Source organism: Varanus komodoensis, unplaced genomic scaffold (genome assembly GCF_004798865.1).
Source record: "Varanus komodoensis strain SLA01 unplaced genomic scaffold, ASM479886v1 scaffold35, whole genome shotgun sequence".
Lineage (NCBI taxonomy): Eukaryota > Metazoa > Chordata > Lepidosauria > Squamata > Varanidae > Varanus > Varanus komodoensis.
In genome coordinates this window covers 6,423,591-6,441,989 of record NW_025335856.1, presented here as the reverse complement: position 1 = coordinate 6,441,989, position 18,399 = coordinate 6,423,591, and the positions used below count along the sequence as shown (strand labels likewise).

The 18,399-nt window shown below is 48.5% G+C and overlaps 1 protein-coding gene across 1 annotated transcript in view; it reads right to left on the bottom strand.

Moving 5' to 3' along the window:
• Positions 1-13,803, bottom strand: part of IGSF9B (immunoglobulin superfamily member 9B) — a 122,864-nt gene extending 109,061 nt beyond the window's left edge. Inside the window, exon 1 of the mRNA XM_044439579.1 lies at positions 13,492-13,803. Coding sequence (XP_044295514.1) covers positions 13,492-13,558 — 67 coding nt within the window. The 5' untranslated portion in view covers positions 13,559-13,803. The remainder of the gene's footprint in view (positions 1-13,491) is intronic.
• Positions 13,804-18,399: the final 4,596 nt, after the last annotated feature.

Below are 18,399 nucleotides of genomic sequence, written 5' to 3'. Positions count from 1 at the left end.
ATGTTATAATAATAATAATAATAATAATAATAATAATAATAATAATATAAAATATAAAACAAATTAACAATATAAAATAAGTCGCCCTGGCCAGATAAAATAAGCAAATAATATTAACAATTAAAATGACATTTAAATAAAAAAGTCTGAGCCTGGCGCCAAAAAACAAATAATGACTACTAGAGACATATAAGATGAAACTGGACAGCCATCTGAATGGGGTGGTGTAGCATGGTATCCTGAAACAGCAAGGGGTTGGACCTGATGGCCTTCATGGCCCCTTCCAACCCTACTCTTCTATGATTCTATGAACTAGTCAATGTCAGACTGGGAGGTAGTGAGCCGTTCTTTACTACCTTGTCCCTGACCCTATCCTACTCAGGCAATGCAATGACCATTCTTATCCCTTAAACTTTAGGGGAAGGGGAAGAAAAAAGAAGAGCTCAGCAGATCCAATTAACTCCTATCATATCTTCAGTAAGATGGCTTCTCAGTGGGAAAAACCCACCAAAGGTGTAATACCAAACTGAAGATTTACAAAAAGTAACATGGATTGAAGAAGCACTCGGCTGGATCACCATAAGATTCCATCTAAACTAGCATAGTTTTTCAACATTGTTCAACCAGGAACTCCTATATTCCCACTGAATCTGCAGGTTTCCGTCAGTTAATAGCAGTTGACAGAGCTACCATAAGACTTCTTATTGTTTTTATTTTATTTTTTAAAGAAATTCATCCAAACGACTGGCTGTTACCATAAATCAAAGTAGTACATTCCAAAATGGGGTATATGCCCTTTCATTCATCCACCCCAAAGAAAGAGTAAGGGGAAACTATCAAAGCTAGGAAAGAAGGCACTGATGAACTGGGCTGTGCATCCTCTGGATCGCACATCACATCACTAGACAAACCCGGCAGGAGACAACATCTCTGGCTGAGCTGCAGGGGGTTTGCTCAACCAGTTAGAAATGCCACATGACAGAAAGCTGCAATTAGCTGCTCAATCATCTAAGAAACTTCCGAGGAAGATGCCCTGATTCTGCAGGCCTTCTTCGCCCCCACTGCATGCCCCCTACTCACTACTGTAAAAAGAAGGGACGCTAAATTGCTGGGGGTGGGTGTATCCATGTCACACTAGAGAGGATACGCCTCCCTGACAACCTCTGGCGACATCCATCACCAAAGATCACCAGCTTTGCAAGTCCACGATCAATGACCTTTTCTTTTCCCCATTTTGCTTCTCTGACTCTGCTACAAAGCAGCATCTGGAGGGGGGCAGGGAAAATTGGTTCGGGCCTTTGGAATGACAGTCTTGCTTTCAAAACCTGATTTTCCAGATGGAATGACTGAGACACACAGAGGTCAAGCGACTTGCTTCAAGGTCATGCCACAAGAGGCATTGCACGAAACAGGTAGCTTAATGGTCTTGGATGAGCTGGGCTGCCTTGCAGCCAAAGGTGCTCTGAGAAATTCCTTCTTTTGGAGGTGGCCAACTGGATTAACTACACAAGAGGATTTTCCTGTTGCAGCACTGCCTGCCTTGCCTGGCACATGATACCCTCCCCGAATCAGCCCCCTTGTGCTATTTCTACCTGCATATGCTGGATTTTTATTTAATATTTATTCATTTGTTTGCTATTTAACCCTAAGGTGAATGGAAGAGACACAAACTACAAGCTGCTTGCATTTTTCTTGTGTGCCAGATCACTTCCGTGGACCATACAGACTTATCAACAGATCCACACATTCCACCTCTTCCACCTTCCCTATTTTATGTGCAAAGGTGCTGTATGTTCCAAGACTCAAGCCCAAAGGGAAGGCAGGGATCCTGCAACCAGGAAACTTCACCCCATTTCTTCTTTGAAAGCCGGACAGAGGAGGATGACTAAGGCTAGCCAGAACTTTGACAATGGGCAGCTGTTTTGGCTATTGCGACAGGGCACCATGTCATTAGACAGTTAAGCGTGTAATCTCTTCACAGAAAGAAGGCCCACAATACCTAGCATGTCCCAGGTAGCCATGCAGGTCGAGGCATGCTGGCTTCCTGTTAGTCACATATAGCATTGTAGCTTAATCCATTACTTTGTAACTTTCTATGGCTAGGGATGGGGAGATGGCCTAGGGGATCTGCCTGCCTTGGATCCCAAGGAAATTCCACCAGCCATGAAATTACCTTGCACTGTGGGGAATGTCCCCTTCTGATTCCACCCCACCCCCCCAGCTTGCTTAGAACTGGGTCCACTTGGCCCTAGTCTGGCATGCCAGCCCAGCAGGGAGAGCTTCAGGTCCAGAGGCCAGAAAAGATCTCTGAGGGTCCCCAGAGGGCTCTGCTCATTTCCCTGTCCCTGCTGGTTCTCCTCAACCGTCAATCCTCCAGTAATTTCCAAACTTTAGTGTCATTGTTTCCCCCTTTTTGAAATGCTTCACCCAAGACTTAGATGCTGGCAGGAAGAACTTGAAGATAAAAGATGCTGCTGTTTTGGGTATACCTCCTGCCAACCTCTGGAACGCAACCCTAAGATTTTCCCAGAAATCGATTGGGGCCCTCTGGCTGAAAGACATCCCCCACCCTTGCTCTTACCATTGTGCTACACTGGCTTTTCTGCACCAGAATTGTTTATAGCATCCACCATTGGCAAGTGGGCTTGCTGCCCAGCTTAGGAGGCTACACTCCACCTCCTCCCCCACTGCCCTTTGATTGGGACCTAGAAAATAATCACAAGGAATCAGATTAATCTTTGCCTACCCACTGAGACTGGAGGATTATGGCTCTCACTCTCCTTCCAAGAGTTAGAAGTCAACAGACCCGCTCAGTGGGGAGGAAGGGCAGGGAAAGTTCTCCAAGTCTCAGCCAAGATTAAAATGGATAAGGCAGGAAAGCTACCATGCTTCCCACAGCCAGGCACCTCCTAGCCCAAAACTATCCAGCTTGAAAACCAGGGCAGGGGAGGGGAGAGTTCGGTGCTGCAAGCACATTTGCAACTGTGCTGGAGGAAACAGGCATCCTTGGCAAGGTGAAGGTGGATGGGTAGCGGGGAGAATAAAAGCTATGTTGGCCCAAGAGAAACAGGTAAATCCAAAGCTGGGAAACACCTTGATTAGGACCGCAAAGGGGTATGCAACTGTTTGAGTCCTGCAGAAGTCTTCATCTGGCTTGGTAGTATACAGAGCTGCAGGTTTTACAGTGCCCAACTCATGGGTAGGTCACATGACACTCACCCCCAGCCATCCTCCCCATGTTACTTTTAATCATCATGTCTTCCAACCATCTATAGCACAACTCTTCTATGTACTGCATGTTCTTCCCGAGGCACGGAAGTATCTGGGGTGAGCTGAACTTGCAGTCGCATTCTGGGGAAAGGGGGACGGCAAGAAGAAGCATCCCATCAGGATCTGACAAAGCCACCGCAACTCCGCGGAGAGACACCCGATCAGCCTTCAGTCACTCGCCTGCCTCCCTCAGTCCTGCCCCAAATCTTCTCCTCTCCATCACCTCCCCTCTGACTTGTCCATTGACCTGAAAAGTGAGCGCAATGGGGCTTCACCCCTCCCCCGTAAGTCATATCCACTCATCTGCTCAGAAGTAAATGACACTCTGCTCACTCAGAATTAAATTGCATTGATTTCACTGGAACTTACTCCTGGAAATGTCAGTGGGGGAGGGAGCCCACACTTGCTTCAGGGTGGAGGGAAATGGGGGTCCTGATCACTCTGGCTTAACCCCACTGGAGATGGAAGAGCCAATTAAGGGGCACCACAGCCACTCCCCTTTCTCTCCCCATCCTTTTCTCCATGTTTCTTTGTGAGGGAGCAGAAGGATCAGTCCTTTTTTCCCTTCAAACTGATTTTTAAAATTCCACCATCTCATTGACCTAGTCACACTTACACACAGCAGATAGGTGGGAAAAAAATGTGTGTGTGTGTTTAAATGTACAATTTCCTGCACACGTCTCCTTTCCAACTATTCCTGCTTCTGCCCCAATTGCATTTCTGTGTGACACAAGATCGCATTTCCAACCTGGTGGAAATGGCACTGTCTGGATCAGCATGAGCCTCAACAGTGATTAATGGATTCTGCCTAAACCTCCCTGATAAATGAAAGGGGATCTAGTCTAGACCCCTCCGCACAGTTACCCAGTATCTATTCCTTGCTCCTTTTGGAGGGGAACCCGATGAACCTTCCCCACACCAGACCCACTAATTAAATGTTGTGCAGTATATTACATTTGTATTCTGCCTTTCTTCTGTTAATGATTCCATCCCATTTCCACTGCAATGCAAAAAAAAAAAAAAAATAGCCAAAAGTATTATTGGGAATCCCCTCCAGAAAGTTGATTCTCTGCTTCCCTCTCAGCCATCCTTTCCTCCTTCCAGCCTCCACACGATGCTTTTGCAGGCCACATCTGCTAGAACATTTCCCCTCCAGTCTGCTGTTTCTAAATATTTGATTTCATTTGTTGCTTCAATTGTTTTAAAAAATGATTCTAAATATGCAAGTAGAACAAAGCGAAGCACTCCTGCACAATCGACACAGAAACTGCACACATACTGGAAGGTGGCATAAAATCCAGCAAATGAACATATTTCTGTGGAAGTCCTGCTGGTCCCTTTTCTCTCTGCAGCTGTTCACCCCGATGCCGAGGAGGAAGCGGAGCAGGTGTGCCTCTCGCTCCCTCCATCGCTCTCCCACCGTAGGACGTGCCGGGGACTACCCAGCAGTTGGTGGGGAGTCCTCCCCTATTTGCCTGCATTAATCTGAGTCAACTTGAGGTACCCAACCAGAAATTCAGCAGGACCAGCATTCATTGATCTGCAGTCACTTTAGGATTCCTTTCTATATTCATTGTGCATTTGCGAAAAAAGAGAAGTCAGATGTTTTGGCAACAAGTTTTGGGCAACCAAGAATTAACCCTTCTGACAGTCTGGGAAAAGGTCTTTGCATTCATTCATTCATTGACCATTTCTCTGCACCTGCTCTGTGTGTATATAATTGCCCAGAGAATCTCACACACACGGTACATGTATGATTTACTGTATCGTGCATTGCACCAGGCTGATGCAGGCTCATTCTCCTAAAGATTTTGTAGAGTTACTTTACACCGTTCATAAAATTGTACAATTGGAAGAAGTCTGGAAGGCCATCAGGTCCAGTCCTTGCACTGAGACTTGAGTCCTGCATTGAGGACTCAAGTCTCCCATCCAGATTCTAACCAGGCCTGACCCTGCTTAGCTTTTGTCCTCAGTCTCACCACCTGGAAGTATGTACTGCAACAAGCAAGCCTGTTTCCTAGGGTGAGTCACTGGAGTAATCCATGTTTCAACAATATCATGGGGAGTTCCCACCAGCACCACTAAGAAATACAAGAATATAATTTGAAGGAAGGCAAAGCAGCTCACCTTATTTCAAAGGTGGAGGAAAGCCTGGCTTAAGGGGACCTCCAAACACCACAAACCATCCCCACCTATGCATGGCATGCCAAGCACCGCACCCAACATGGTCAACACTATGGAGCAAAAAAGCTGTCCTCACTGTCTCAGGACTGGCCCAAGGCATTTTGGCCTCCAAGAACCTAGAAGAAGCCTTCCAGCACTCCCCACATTTAGTCTCTCAGACCTCTCAGCAACACACAGACACATACTGGAGTGACCAGTAAATCTGCCCACGACAGCTGGCGCTCGGCAAGCTGCACATTCTGCCTACAGTGGCCTTATCTGCTACCTGCACCCCCCCCCCCCGCCTGCACAACTTCTCTGAGTGCACACTCACCTGTGATGCCGCCAAGCCTCTGCCTGCAGCACACAGCCCCTGCTATGCTTGCAGAGGATGTTTAAAGCACACCCACCCACGGATCAGAGTAGGTACCCATCCTTCTTCACTCGTTCCTGATACATGCACTCAGTTACGGTACATGCACTCATCACACCAGACAGACACACTCATCATAATAGCTCAGAACACGCCCCCTCATCTTCCTTTTCACTCAGACAAGCTTTTATTTCCCTTTTTAAGCCCAGCATATTCTTCCTCTAATCGCACCAATGCTGGGCTTACCAGACGTAGGAAGAAGTGGAGGAACACCTCTCTTTTCTCCAGTGTTTATGGAGCTTTAAAACAAAACAGAAAAGACACCCCTTTCTGCTCTGAAGGCACCGACAGGATGCTCCTACTTAGCTGTTCAGTATGGCATTCAAGACTGGGGTGAGCTACAATGTAGGCTCACACCCAGGGGCTTCAACTGGCCTGAAAGTGACTGGAGCAGCGCTTTTAGAGAGCTAGGCTAGGACTGAGGTTCAGTGTGGGACTCAAGCAGGGCACCAAGGGTGGGCAGAGTTGGGCAATTGCCTAGGACCTGCATTACAATAAATTGCTCTTCCTCTCCATCCTTGCAACCTGCCTGTTCGACTGCCAGATAACAAAGGTGAAGAGAAGGCAGGAGAACAGATGCCACTGCCGCCTCCTTCACTGGTTTCCTGCCTGCCAAGCAAGCAAGGGGTAAGATAATGAGGAAGAGGAGCGATACAAGGTGGCGACCATGGCAGGGAGAAGGCAGAGTCACTGAGAGAAAGTCTTTGACGATGTCCTCTCAAATCGCCCTCAAAAACCTGGAGCTGGACAGAACCAGGAAGACCCAAGTTCAAATCCTCCTTCATTGCATTTCAATGCCTTTTTCATCTCCTTCCACCCTTCTCCAAAAGAAGCCCGATGCAGCTAATATCGTGCACACACACATACGCAAGACTATCAAGGGCAGCCAAACCATTTAGAAAGGGTGGTGTCCAGTTCTAACCACTACGCTTTAAGGAAAGAGGCCTGCAGACAGACTGAGACGGGGCCAGGGAAGGCAATGAAAGGGGTAAGCAGCATGGACAGCAAGCCCTACAAAGAAAGGTGACAGGAAGTGGTTATGCTTAGTCTGGTAAAGAGAAGACAGAGGAAGTAGATGATCCTATTTTCAGATTCCTGAACGACTGTCATGAAGAACCTGGCAAAGACTTCTTTCGGGGGGGGGGGGGGGGGGGGTATGTCAAAAATGAATAAGTTACATGAAGGGAGATCTGGGTTGGTCAAAATAATACACTTGTTCCCCTCTTCCAGTGGGCGATGTGCTGTACTACTCACCTGGTAGGCCATGACAAATAAACAGTCACCAGAGCTTTTTGAGAAAACAGGAAGGGGGGTGTGTATGTGCTAAATCAAAACAGAATTTGGTTTCACAAATAAGCACTTCCTCCAAAAAGCAAAACAAGCTTCTTTGGCAACCTCTCATCCTTTCGCAAAAAATGCAAAGAGATTCACCAGAGGATGGATGCCAGGGAAGGAGGAGCAGCGTACTCCAAAATCCAGCTGTGAAACAGCATAGAAATGCTGCTGCTGCTGCTGATGATGATCATGATCATGATCATGATCACAATAATAATATCAATCCAGTCAGAGGGAACTGACTAAAATGTGTACAGGGAATGTGTGCCTAAATTATGATGTCATCCATCCACAGCTGCATTGCTTTCAAAAGAGCGTGCATTCACACATGCACCAGATTTCTGCAGCTAGTGCTGGCTTAGGACAGAAGCTCTGCAGCACTACCAGGATGCAAAACCACCCACATGGCACAGCAGGAACATTGGCCCTGGTGCTTGAGCAAAGGAGATGCATGCCTTTCCCCACCCCCATGCAGGAGAGGATTCCTTCTTCTCCTGTGACATCATTGCAAAGACATTCCTGATTGGCTACCTGGCACTTTAGCATCATCACATTCACTAGGCAGTGTCTGATGGGAAGAGAATAAGCCCATTTCAATCATGAGTGCACCAAAAGAGATGCACATATAGGAATACAAGAAGCTGCCTCACACCAGACTGTGCCATCCACGTCTGATATGCTTTGCTATTGCCTGATAGGACAAGGGGTGGAAGAGAAACCCAGGGACTTTTGGATTCACAGATTCTGCAGCAGGCCATCATCTTTCAAGCTGCATAGATCCCATAGACTTGCAGACCATTTTTATTTTATTTTATTTTTTGGTTTTGGTGTGTTTGCTTTTACTTTCTGGAATTGCATGCAAATTTAGTTATAGAAAACTAACTGGAAAATATGTGTGATTAAAAACATCCAACCATATTTTAAATCTCTCTTTGACCTCTGCCTTGATTCTCCCCTCCTTTTTTTTTTTTTTTTTTGGTCAGCTTTGCTCATTGATTGTGTGCTGAGTTAAGCAGTGTTATGAGTCTGAAAGATATGCAAGGGTGCTTGCTGGGGTATGCTGGGAATTTTAGGACTTTTTCCTAGTATAGGTATGATGGTATTGCTCCCAAAGTTGCAGCAAATGAACTGTGTGTTCATTTGTTTTTGAAAGGGGCAGAAATTCCACTCTCATCAGTAAGAGAATGATAGAACACAGTTGTCTTGACCATTCACAAAGCACAGAACCAACAAGTGACATACAATCCATACATCCTTAACTCTGATGGGCTGCCACTCTCCTGGGCTCTCAGACAGAGGTCTTCCTGCCATCTACAACCCTAATGGAGTTGACATGGAATTTGCACGTCCAAAACATGGGTTCTGCTCTCCAACCAGCCACCACTCATCTCTCTCCTTGACAAGTGCATCACCTTACTGACAACTAGGAGGAAAGTCTTGGTTTGAAGCCCAGCCAATGCCAGCCGTCACATTCTACCAGGAGGCTTCATCTGCAAAGAAAGGTTCAGCTGCTTTCTAACAACCCATCATTATTCCCAGCACACATGTGCATGCACATGCAGGCACACGGTCCATCAGCTCACATGCACGCATGTCTGTCCTTTCAAGGTTATAACACCCTGACCCAGATGTGTGTGTGCATGGACAGTGGACAAAAGGGAAGAGAGTAGACCAAAAATAGCAAGAGGACAAGCCACCAAAAAACTGAGTACAATGCTATTTTCCCCCTGCCCCAACCTGTTCCTTGTCAAGTTGCTGACATGGCATTAGTAATAAGCACAGATGTGTAGAAACATGTATCCTCATAAAATCAGAGTGATGGTATGCTAAGCTTTTGTGCATTCTCAAGATTTCCTTATTCTACTGCAGAGTAAATCTTGTTAGAATCCCACCCCCCAAAATTCCCCAGCTTTATTTCAAATTTTTGCATACCACTTCCAATATATCTGGAATTCACAGTGCAATAAGGAAAAAAGTCACACAGGACTCAGCCCCAAGGAGCCTACAATCTAGAGTGCAATCTTCAGTGATCCTGCATGCAGTACACAGATGGTTCTTGTTGGGTTGCTTTCTAGTTGACAAGCACAGAGAACAATAAAATGTTCACATTACAAAGTCTGATGGACGGTGTGTGTGAGAGATAGAAGGCAGGTCTAGTAGCTATGTTTTACCTGAGATGGATAGTTTCAACCCTGAAAGTGACACTTATGTAATGACTCTTCCAAAACCAGAGGGGTTTGGAAGTAAAAACTGCATTGCTGGATTTGACCAAGGTCCATCTAGCCTCAGCATATCCTTTCCAAGAAGTTGCCTCACCAAGCACACTTCTTCATAAACCAAGTATAAAGGACATTGCATTCCTGTCCTTGTCTGCAGCACCCCCAGTACTCAGAAACCACTGAATCATGACAGACATCTGCAGCCTAGTGCCTCTTGAAGTAATTTGGGCTTCAGCTCCCACCACCCCAGCCAGCATGACCAACAGCTAGGAATTTAGGGTGTTGCTATCCGAAAGATCTGGAGGTCACCACAAGAGAGCAAGATGGTTTGGACAACTGATATTCCATTTCCAGAGGGTCCTACAGGTTTGTTTTGTTTATCTATTTATTAGATTCATATCCTGCCTTTTTTTCTTACAAAGAACTCAAAGCGGCTTACATCATTCTCTTCCTCCTGCTCTCCATGTTATCCCCACAACAATTCTATGAGATAGATTGAGCTGAGAGTCTGTGACTGGCCCAAAGTCACCCAGTTGGCTCCATAGCTCAGTGGGGACTAGAACCCAGATCGCCTCCTGAGTCCCAGTCCTGTGCTTTCAACCCATGCACCACACTAGTTCTCCTAATAATAAGATTGAGACCTGGTAGAATCTAGAACAGACTTCCTGTAGCTTGGGGGTAGAATACTTGCATGCACAAGGTCAGCGGAGACTGGTGGCCCCAGTGTCAGTGGAGTAAGTACCTACTCTGGATTGTACTACTTTGAATGCTTAGAGGACTATCCATGGTGGTACTGAACCTATTGGCAGGGCTCAGGGCAGGTTTCAGGACCATGGATAGCTCCTTCAAAGGTTGCACTCAAGCCCAACGACATTGGGACCACCAGCCTCCACTGACCCAGGGTAACTCCTGGTATTTGCAGTCAGATCAGGTAGCAGCTGATTGGGAATGCCCTACTTGAAAGCCTGGAGACCCACTGCCAGCCAGAATCCTAGCCTTGGTGAGCAGCGTGACCTGCTCTAAGGCTGCTTCCTATATAACCGAGGCACTTTAGAATGGAAACCTCAGTCCTGCCGTATCTGATTCTCTGCTGCTATTAAACCCTCTAGCCCAGTATTGAATGACAGCAGCTCTTCAAGGTCTTCCCCACTGCCCCCTGATCCTTTCAGTTGGAGTTGCTGATCGGCCATACCGATCAGACGTCTGCCAGCCACTGAGCTCTGTCACCTCCCTGCTGATTTCAGCCAGGAAGCTGTAAATGTTTAGGATCATGGGACTTCCACTGCAACACACCGGGATGTGCTGGGTCAAGGAAGGCTATTTTGGAAAATGCATCTTCAGGTTCATCAACCATTCATGCCTCAGCCTTTCCCTCGGAACAGCTCAAGGGCATTTCGACCAGGGAAGCTCCAGGGGTGGCCCTGGCATTCCCAGCTGGGGACTGATGGTACATGATGTCCAGGGAGTGCTGGAAAGCCCCAACTTGTACACGCCTAATTTAGTCCAGACCCCACCACCAGGCAAAATACGAGGACAACAGTAAGGGCAGGGAGATGATCAGGGCTTCTGATTTCCATTTGCAGCTTCCTAGAAGAGCCCCTGTAGAACAAGAACCTCCGGGAGAAAGGCCAGCCCATCCCCTGTTGAGTGAGCCTTCTGCCTGAAGTTTTACCAGATGGGGATGGGGGCATGCCAAATTGTGAACCCCACCAGCAGCGGCAGCCGGGAGAGTTTCAGTGCATTCCACCCCTCACCTCATCAGACTTTACCCGCAGATTAGACCTGTAACGCAGCAGTGGTGGCACTAGCCTTAGAAGGACCATTCCCACATCACACACCAATGCAAGGTGCTTAGCAACCAAAGGCTCAGCAACACTGGAGAAATGCAATTACACTGATGGAATGTGAGCTTTGTTGCAGGAAATTTGCTCCAGGAGCCATAGATGCCAATCCTGGAAAGGTAAGCTTGACACTTATGTTCAGCCAAAGTTTGCTACAATTATTTGAGAGACATCCTTTCCAAAACAAAAAAGGAGAGCTACCAAGAGATCCTTGACTCAAAGCAACACAGGAGTTATGATTGACAGGTGAGAAGCCACACCTGTTTGCCTATGGTGAGCAGAATCACTGCCCATTGACCAGGAAGGACCATTTCCTTGCAATGAAATGAATGTTGGACCTCCTTTTCCAAATGGGAACATTACACAAGTGACAAGCTTGCACAGGCAAATTAAGGAGGAGAAGGAGAAGTGTGGATGGGCTATTGGTGCACTTCTCTACTAAGTTGGCTTGTATACAAACTTTCTCCAAAAAATCCACCTAAGGAGTGCGTATTCTGCTGTCCAGGTGTCTGCCTACCTCCTGAGAAGTGGGGAGATGAGCCTCCTTCCCTTCAACCATCACTTAATCCAGCCAGGAAACTCACAACCACAGCCCTTCCTGCTTCCTCGAAGCAGTTCTCCCTTTCTCTACTCACCCACTACCTTTCTCTGGTTAACTTCTTGCAAGAAAAATCTCAAAGCCCCCCAGAGTAACTGCTGGCAACATTCAGTTGCTTTCCATGATGAGAATACAACATACAGTCCCCATTTGTGAGCTAATGTTTCATAAACATCATGAGTTTTAGTCGACTGCCCTCAGGAAAGTCATTTACAAAATGATTAGCATTTTCATAAAATGCTGTGGGCAGTTGTAGTTTCCTCGTCTCCCCTGCATATTCCTTAAAGGGTTTTTTCCTTCTTCTTAGAGCCCTGCTTAACCATATGTTGTTCAAAGCCATTTAAATATTTAGTGTCATGCATAATCAATAGACATGTGCCCAGAAATAAGATGCATTCTATGCTCAGAACATGAAGGGGTGCAATAGTAAGAAGCTGATATTTGCTCAGAAACAGCGTCATAGCACAACCAGAATTGCCTTTGGAACATCCCACCCACCTTTTTGGAAGGCATGCAGAAAACCTGCTTTTTAAGTGCACTAGGAATCCTTCATCCGCCTACAAGTGCGTGTAGATAAAATAAGTAACCTCCTCTTACAACTTGCTCCTAAACTAGCTCTGCTCAGATTGGTTTCCAAATAACATTTCAGACTAGAAATCTCTTTCAGGAAACCATCTCTCTACCCCAAGGAAAATATAGTGAGCCTCTAACTACAGACAGACAGACAGACACTCACACATGCATGCACACAGGTGTGCACAACAGGGGTTCACAGTACTTCACCGAAGAACTGTCATCCTTCCCTTCTCCCCACCAGTCCTTTGGATCAGGTTAAAAAAGATCGCTTACACTCGCATACAGCTTCTCCCTGCATATGGTCAGGAGCACCCTGACAAAGTTGGCACTTAGGCAACGCTTAGCATGCAAAGGACTGCAGCTGCAGACGGATTACTTTTCCAAGGAACTTCAATGTTAGCCACACAGACCAAAAATTGATAATCGTAAATAAATCTTGCTGAACCACAAAACCATACTTGATATGGATTTAATGAACTGGCCAGACTCAAACATTTCTGCTTGGTAATGTTGAGATACTTTCTCCAAAAGCTATTCTGGAAGCGTTGCAGAAATCAGCCGGCACAAACATTCCATTTAAAGCGTAAATCAAGAATAAGCTTTGCTCTGGCACCACGTCTCACGGAAGACTTGTCCGGGTCTTCCACGTACATCCCCTGCTGACATATGAATCGGTCTTGCGACATCTCAAGCCGCATCACTTGCCCACATTTGTTTCCCAGCCCAGCCCCTCTCCGAGAGCACGCCGGATTTTCAGATCTTTGCAAGTTTCTGCAGTCCCCTCTGCAATCCCCTGCGCTTCGCTACTTGGAGGGGAAACTCCTTGCCCGAAAAGCAGCGCCAGGCAAAGATGCCAAGCCTCGCATCCTTGCGCAAACCAAGGGATGCAGGTGAAAAGGGGAGGAAAGAGCGGGCGGGAGGTCCAGACAGGAAGCATCCGACCGGAGCGCTGCCCGAAGAGGCAGCCCGGGAGTGAGAAGGAAGGGGCGAAGCAGCCGCAGAGAGCGGGAGCGAGAGAGGGAGAGAGAGGGAGGGAAACGTTGTACTTCAACTCACCTTGAGCTGCTGCCAGTCCTCTGGTGCTGATCACACTTGCTATCAAAGTGGCCACATACCAAATCATAGTACTACCGACCAACGAACCGGAGCATCATCCTAGCTGCGAAGCGCCCTTCGTGCCGGAGACCTTTTCATCGCCCAGCCCAGCCCAGCCCAGCCCTGCCCGGGGTGAGTGCCAAAGGCGCGCTGCCTCCCCTTCGCCTCCTCTTCCTTCTCATGCCCTCATCAGCCCCGCTCCTGGCTGCCTCCCCGCCGCGCTCTCCATCCTTCCTCGCCCCGCGCAGCCCGCCTCCCCTCCGCCTCTCCCAGGCACGCAGCACCGACACCTGCGCTGCTTGCGGAAGGCACCACCAGAGAGAGCGGGAGCGAGAGCTCGGGCAAAGTCCTCTCCGGGCGCGCAGCCTAGCCTGGACCATTTGAGCCTCCTCGGCGACGCCCCCGCTGGCCTCCCATTGGGTGGCAGGGAAGGAGCCCCCCCCGGATTGGCTCGAGGAGCGGTTGACGGCGAGGGAGGGCGGGCGGGGAGGGCGGGGGGAGAGCAAGAGGCGCCCCCTCCTTCTCTCCCGCCAAGGTGGGTTGGAGCGTGCAAGGCACAGAGCCGCAGAATCATGCGCAATGCCATGGAGAAGGGACTGGTCCCCCTTCCCCCCCACCGGCGCCTCCCTCCCGCCCGCCCTGCTCACACTGCATGGACAGTTCCCCAAGAGGAGGATGCTCCTGGACCACGGGGGAGAGAGGAGAGGGAGGAGGTGCAGCCGGGCTGGGCGGGGGAGAAGGAGGCAAGCCGGGAGGGCGCAGCGCTCACGGAGGGAGATCTCCGCAGAGCGCCCCGATGCAGCTGGTGTGGAGGGGAGGGGAGGGGAGCAGGAGATGCCCCTTTGCCGATCTCGGAGGCACTCTCCCTCGACTTCACGCGCTTCCCACACTCCCGATGACTCTCCGGTCCCGAGTGGGACGAGACAGCTGTCAGCTTGCGCACCCACTCTCCCTCCTCGCCTTTGCTCTCGCAGCTGGAGCTCAGCGCTTGCCCTCCCCACCGGCCGCTGGCCTGCCTGCCTGCCTGCCTCCTCGCCTTGCCTCCAACGACCACGGTGGGCGAGAGGGCTGACGCGATGCGTGCGAGCGCGCACAGGCGTCCTGGAGGGGGCGCCCCGGAAAGGTGGGATGCTGCCATAAAGCGTAGCCTTGACTTTGAGGGGCCACCTGGCACGTGCACTTGGTGTGGCGACAGACAGGGCTGGAAGGGCACTCTAGGGTCTTGAGGGGACCCGTTCTTCAACACACGCACACACGAAGCGCACCGTCTCGTGGACTGAGCAGAGTGGGAACAAGAAGGCAGACTCCGACCACAGTACAGGATCCTCAAGCGCAGCGCTAGGCTTTCTCCCCCAGGATTTCTAAGGCATTGTGCCGCCGCCTCTGGGAACACCCTTCCGACTGGCTCCACAACCAGCCAGACTGGGGCAACTGGCTCAAGGAGTCGGGAAAGGGGAGCAATTGCTTAGTTGCTGAATTTGTCGATGCTGATTTTATTTATTCGTTCATCCAGTTTTGCTCCCAGGGAGGCACATTTCCCTCTCTCGGGTTCCAAGTCGATGTGGGCAGCTTTGCATGCAGGGCACTTTGATTTGGCATTGTGTGGAGACACAACTTCTGGAGTTCTGCCTCAGGCAGCAAAATATCTGGCTGGCTGATCTAGGAAGAGCCCATCTTCAGTGACCGATGCGTGCAGAAGGTCCCGGGCTGGCATCTCCAGGTAGGGCATAGAAAACTTTGTCCTGACACCCTTGGGAGATGCTGCCAGTCCGTGCTGCCAGTACTGGCCTAGGTGAACAAATGGTTTGAATCAGTGAAAGGCAGCTTCCTGCATTCCTAGGACTTAGCGACCTCAGTTGACAGAGCTTCAGGACATGAGGTACATATAGGTAAATGAGTCCCGCAATTGCTCTGTGTTGGAAGGAAGGCACTGTAAAAGGAGACATCCTTCAGTAGTAAAGAACTGGCACAGTTTCAGGCACAGGGATGTTGAACCAGCCCGTGCCTCTTCCAATCCCTGACAGGCTCCAACCACATGGAGCTCGTACAAACCTCCCCATGGCATGTGGGAAACCCTTGCAGCAGGGGGCCTCACCCAGCTGCTGGCGCTGAGCCAAAGCAGGCGCTCAGGTCAGCCAACACAGGGAGCTCCAAGTCACTCCCCCAACCCTAAGTTTGCTTGCAGGGCTAAGCGGGGCCGAAGACATTCCCTTGGTGAAATAGGAAAGGGAAGGCAGGGTTTAGCTGAGAGACAGCACGCTCTTTGGCACAAGCCACCTCGGAGCCTAAATCCCTTGAGAGGATGGTAGAAAGGGAAAGCCTCATAGTCCCTTAATTTGGCATTGCTCATGTGTGTGCATGTTTGAATGCCTGGCAAAGGATTTAGAATGAAAGAAGCAGAAGAGAAGGCTCCCGTAGCAAGAAGAGCTACTTGGAAAAGGGAGTTTGGGCCAGAGAAGCTTTTGCCATAACAGCTTGTTTGCAACAGGCGAGGGAGGGACTTGGAGGGAAAAGCTATCACCCGCTACTGGGCCTGATGGCAATATGCTGTCCCCTGTATCAGAGGCAGGTTGCTTTGCTGGGAAACATGAGTGTGAGTTTCCCATAGGTATCTCGTTAGCCCCTGTGCAAACCAAATGCTGGACTAGGTGACCCCTGGCAGGATCCTGCAGGGCTCTTATGTTCTTACCTTCTAAAACCTTCCTCCCCCAACCCTGAGCACCAGCCATGCTGTTAATAGCTCCAGAAAGAAAGGCCCCTTTTCTGCCAGTGGGAGCTTATTTTCAGCAGCTAATAGCTAGGAAGTTCTTCTGGGTGAGACAGCCTATAGGGAGGAAAAGTTTAAACTCTCACTCCCAGCAGACTCCAGTCCCAACCAAAATCACCCCCCACGGTACTTGCTATTAAAGAAAAACTGGACAGAGTTGATAATGATACATTTATCATGACATCAAGTTTGGCCTTTAAATAGCAGAGGCGAGGAGCAGAGTTTGCAGTTTGATGCGAACTAAATTTTAATAATTTAGATTTTCTGCTTTCACGTCGAGCCTCGTCCCCTAACAGAAGATACGTCAAAAAGTCAATTAAGGGTGCAATCCTGTGCATTTTTACACAGAAAGGAGTCTTAAAATTCCCCAAATTCCACAGCCAACATGGCTGGCTGGGGGATGCTGGGAGTTCTACAACTTTCTAAGCGTACATCAGACTGCACCTGGAAGGATCATCTGAGCAGCCAAGAAGCTGCTGAACTCCAGAGTTATCAGCACAGAATCTGGCTGGAAATTTAATCAGACCTGTGAGTCTTCGATGCCCATTTGCAAATAGGAAGCTGCAAGCTCTCCTGCTGTCAGAACTTGAATCTGTATAGCCAGGGCGTTGTCACTGACTATCAGCGGCTCTCCAGGGTTTCTGGATGGAATATTTCGAGCCCTGGCTGGAGATGACAAAGATCAAACGTGGAACCTCCTACAAGCAAAGCTGCTACAGACCTTCACCTGTGACAATCCAAATCCCACATGGAGTGACCTTGAATTATATGACCTGGACAAAGCCAGGTATGAGAGCAGTTGGGCACCTGCAGTTCCAGGATAACTTTGCATTCAAGAGCTGAGATAAACATCTCCCTTTGGCCAGTGGGCAAGGCAACACTGATTTGCATGGCCAGAATTGTGTGTGTGTGTGTGTGTGTGTGTGTGTGTGTGTGTAACACGTACATGTAAGAAAGGCAGAGGAGGAAGATTCATCATGTCAGTGATGATTCAACAAATGGTGTGCGCGCGTCTGATTAGAATCAGATGCCAATGTGCAAATTTATCATTTTACAGGACAGAGACAAATCATGCATGCAAATGAGCTGCAACGTCATGCAATGGGCTAGAAATGCTGTTTTTAAATGGTTTTTGGAAGATGAACAAATGAAGCAAGGCACAGAAGATGACTCTCCTCTTGATTGCCATTTGGCTTAAGGTTGGCCCTGACTTCAAAGGGTGCTCCATCACCTTGGAGTGGAACAATGATCCAAATCCATTCTTAGACATGGTCACATCAAAACACAGAGAAAGGTGGCCTCAAGGGACAACTGCTTCCTATTGTCAACCCAGCCCCCTTTTCTAGTAGTGTAGGTTAAAGCTGGATATAGCCATGTTCCACATGCTAGAGAATGACCTTGCTACTGCCATGGCTAAGTAAAAGGATAGGGAAGGGAAAATTAGGCTGGTGGATCACATGCCTGACTGAGCAAACGAACATGGGAAGAATTCATTTCTAGCCTGGATTACAAATTGAGCTGGAAGGAAACTTGGAGGTACTATAATGCTCCCCTCCTTTGAAGTTCATATTCTGAGCCATGGGAATATGAAGCAGCAGTAACACTGCAGGAATCAAAGAAGGATCCATAAAAGGGGACTGACTCTGAACTGCACCTGAACAAGGGCAGGAAATAAAGACTACCACAGCAGAACAACTGAGCTTCAATAAGCTTGCATGTGATTCACAACCTGCTTGGTGATTGTAGGAGTTTATTTGCCTTCCAGTGATGCAGCTCAGAAAGTTTTGACCCTGGGCACAAAGGTCTTAGGGGGCCTCCCTCTTGATAGCCACAAGTGTTTCATTTATGTAGCATACAACTCAGATTCCTGTTCTATCTTCCCCTCAGCATCCACACCACCACTGTCCAATGCTGAACAAGTGCTTGTACATTCCTGATACATCAGAGCAAAACATCCAAAATGACCCAGCCTATATGCTGACATAAGAAGGCATGCCAAACAATGCATCCTATAGTATATGCCAAGACATGGAAAGAGATCTTCTGAGCATATGCAGTTTTGCATTTCAGATTTGATTAAATCATAGCAATAATAAATGTGA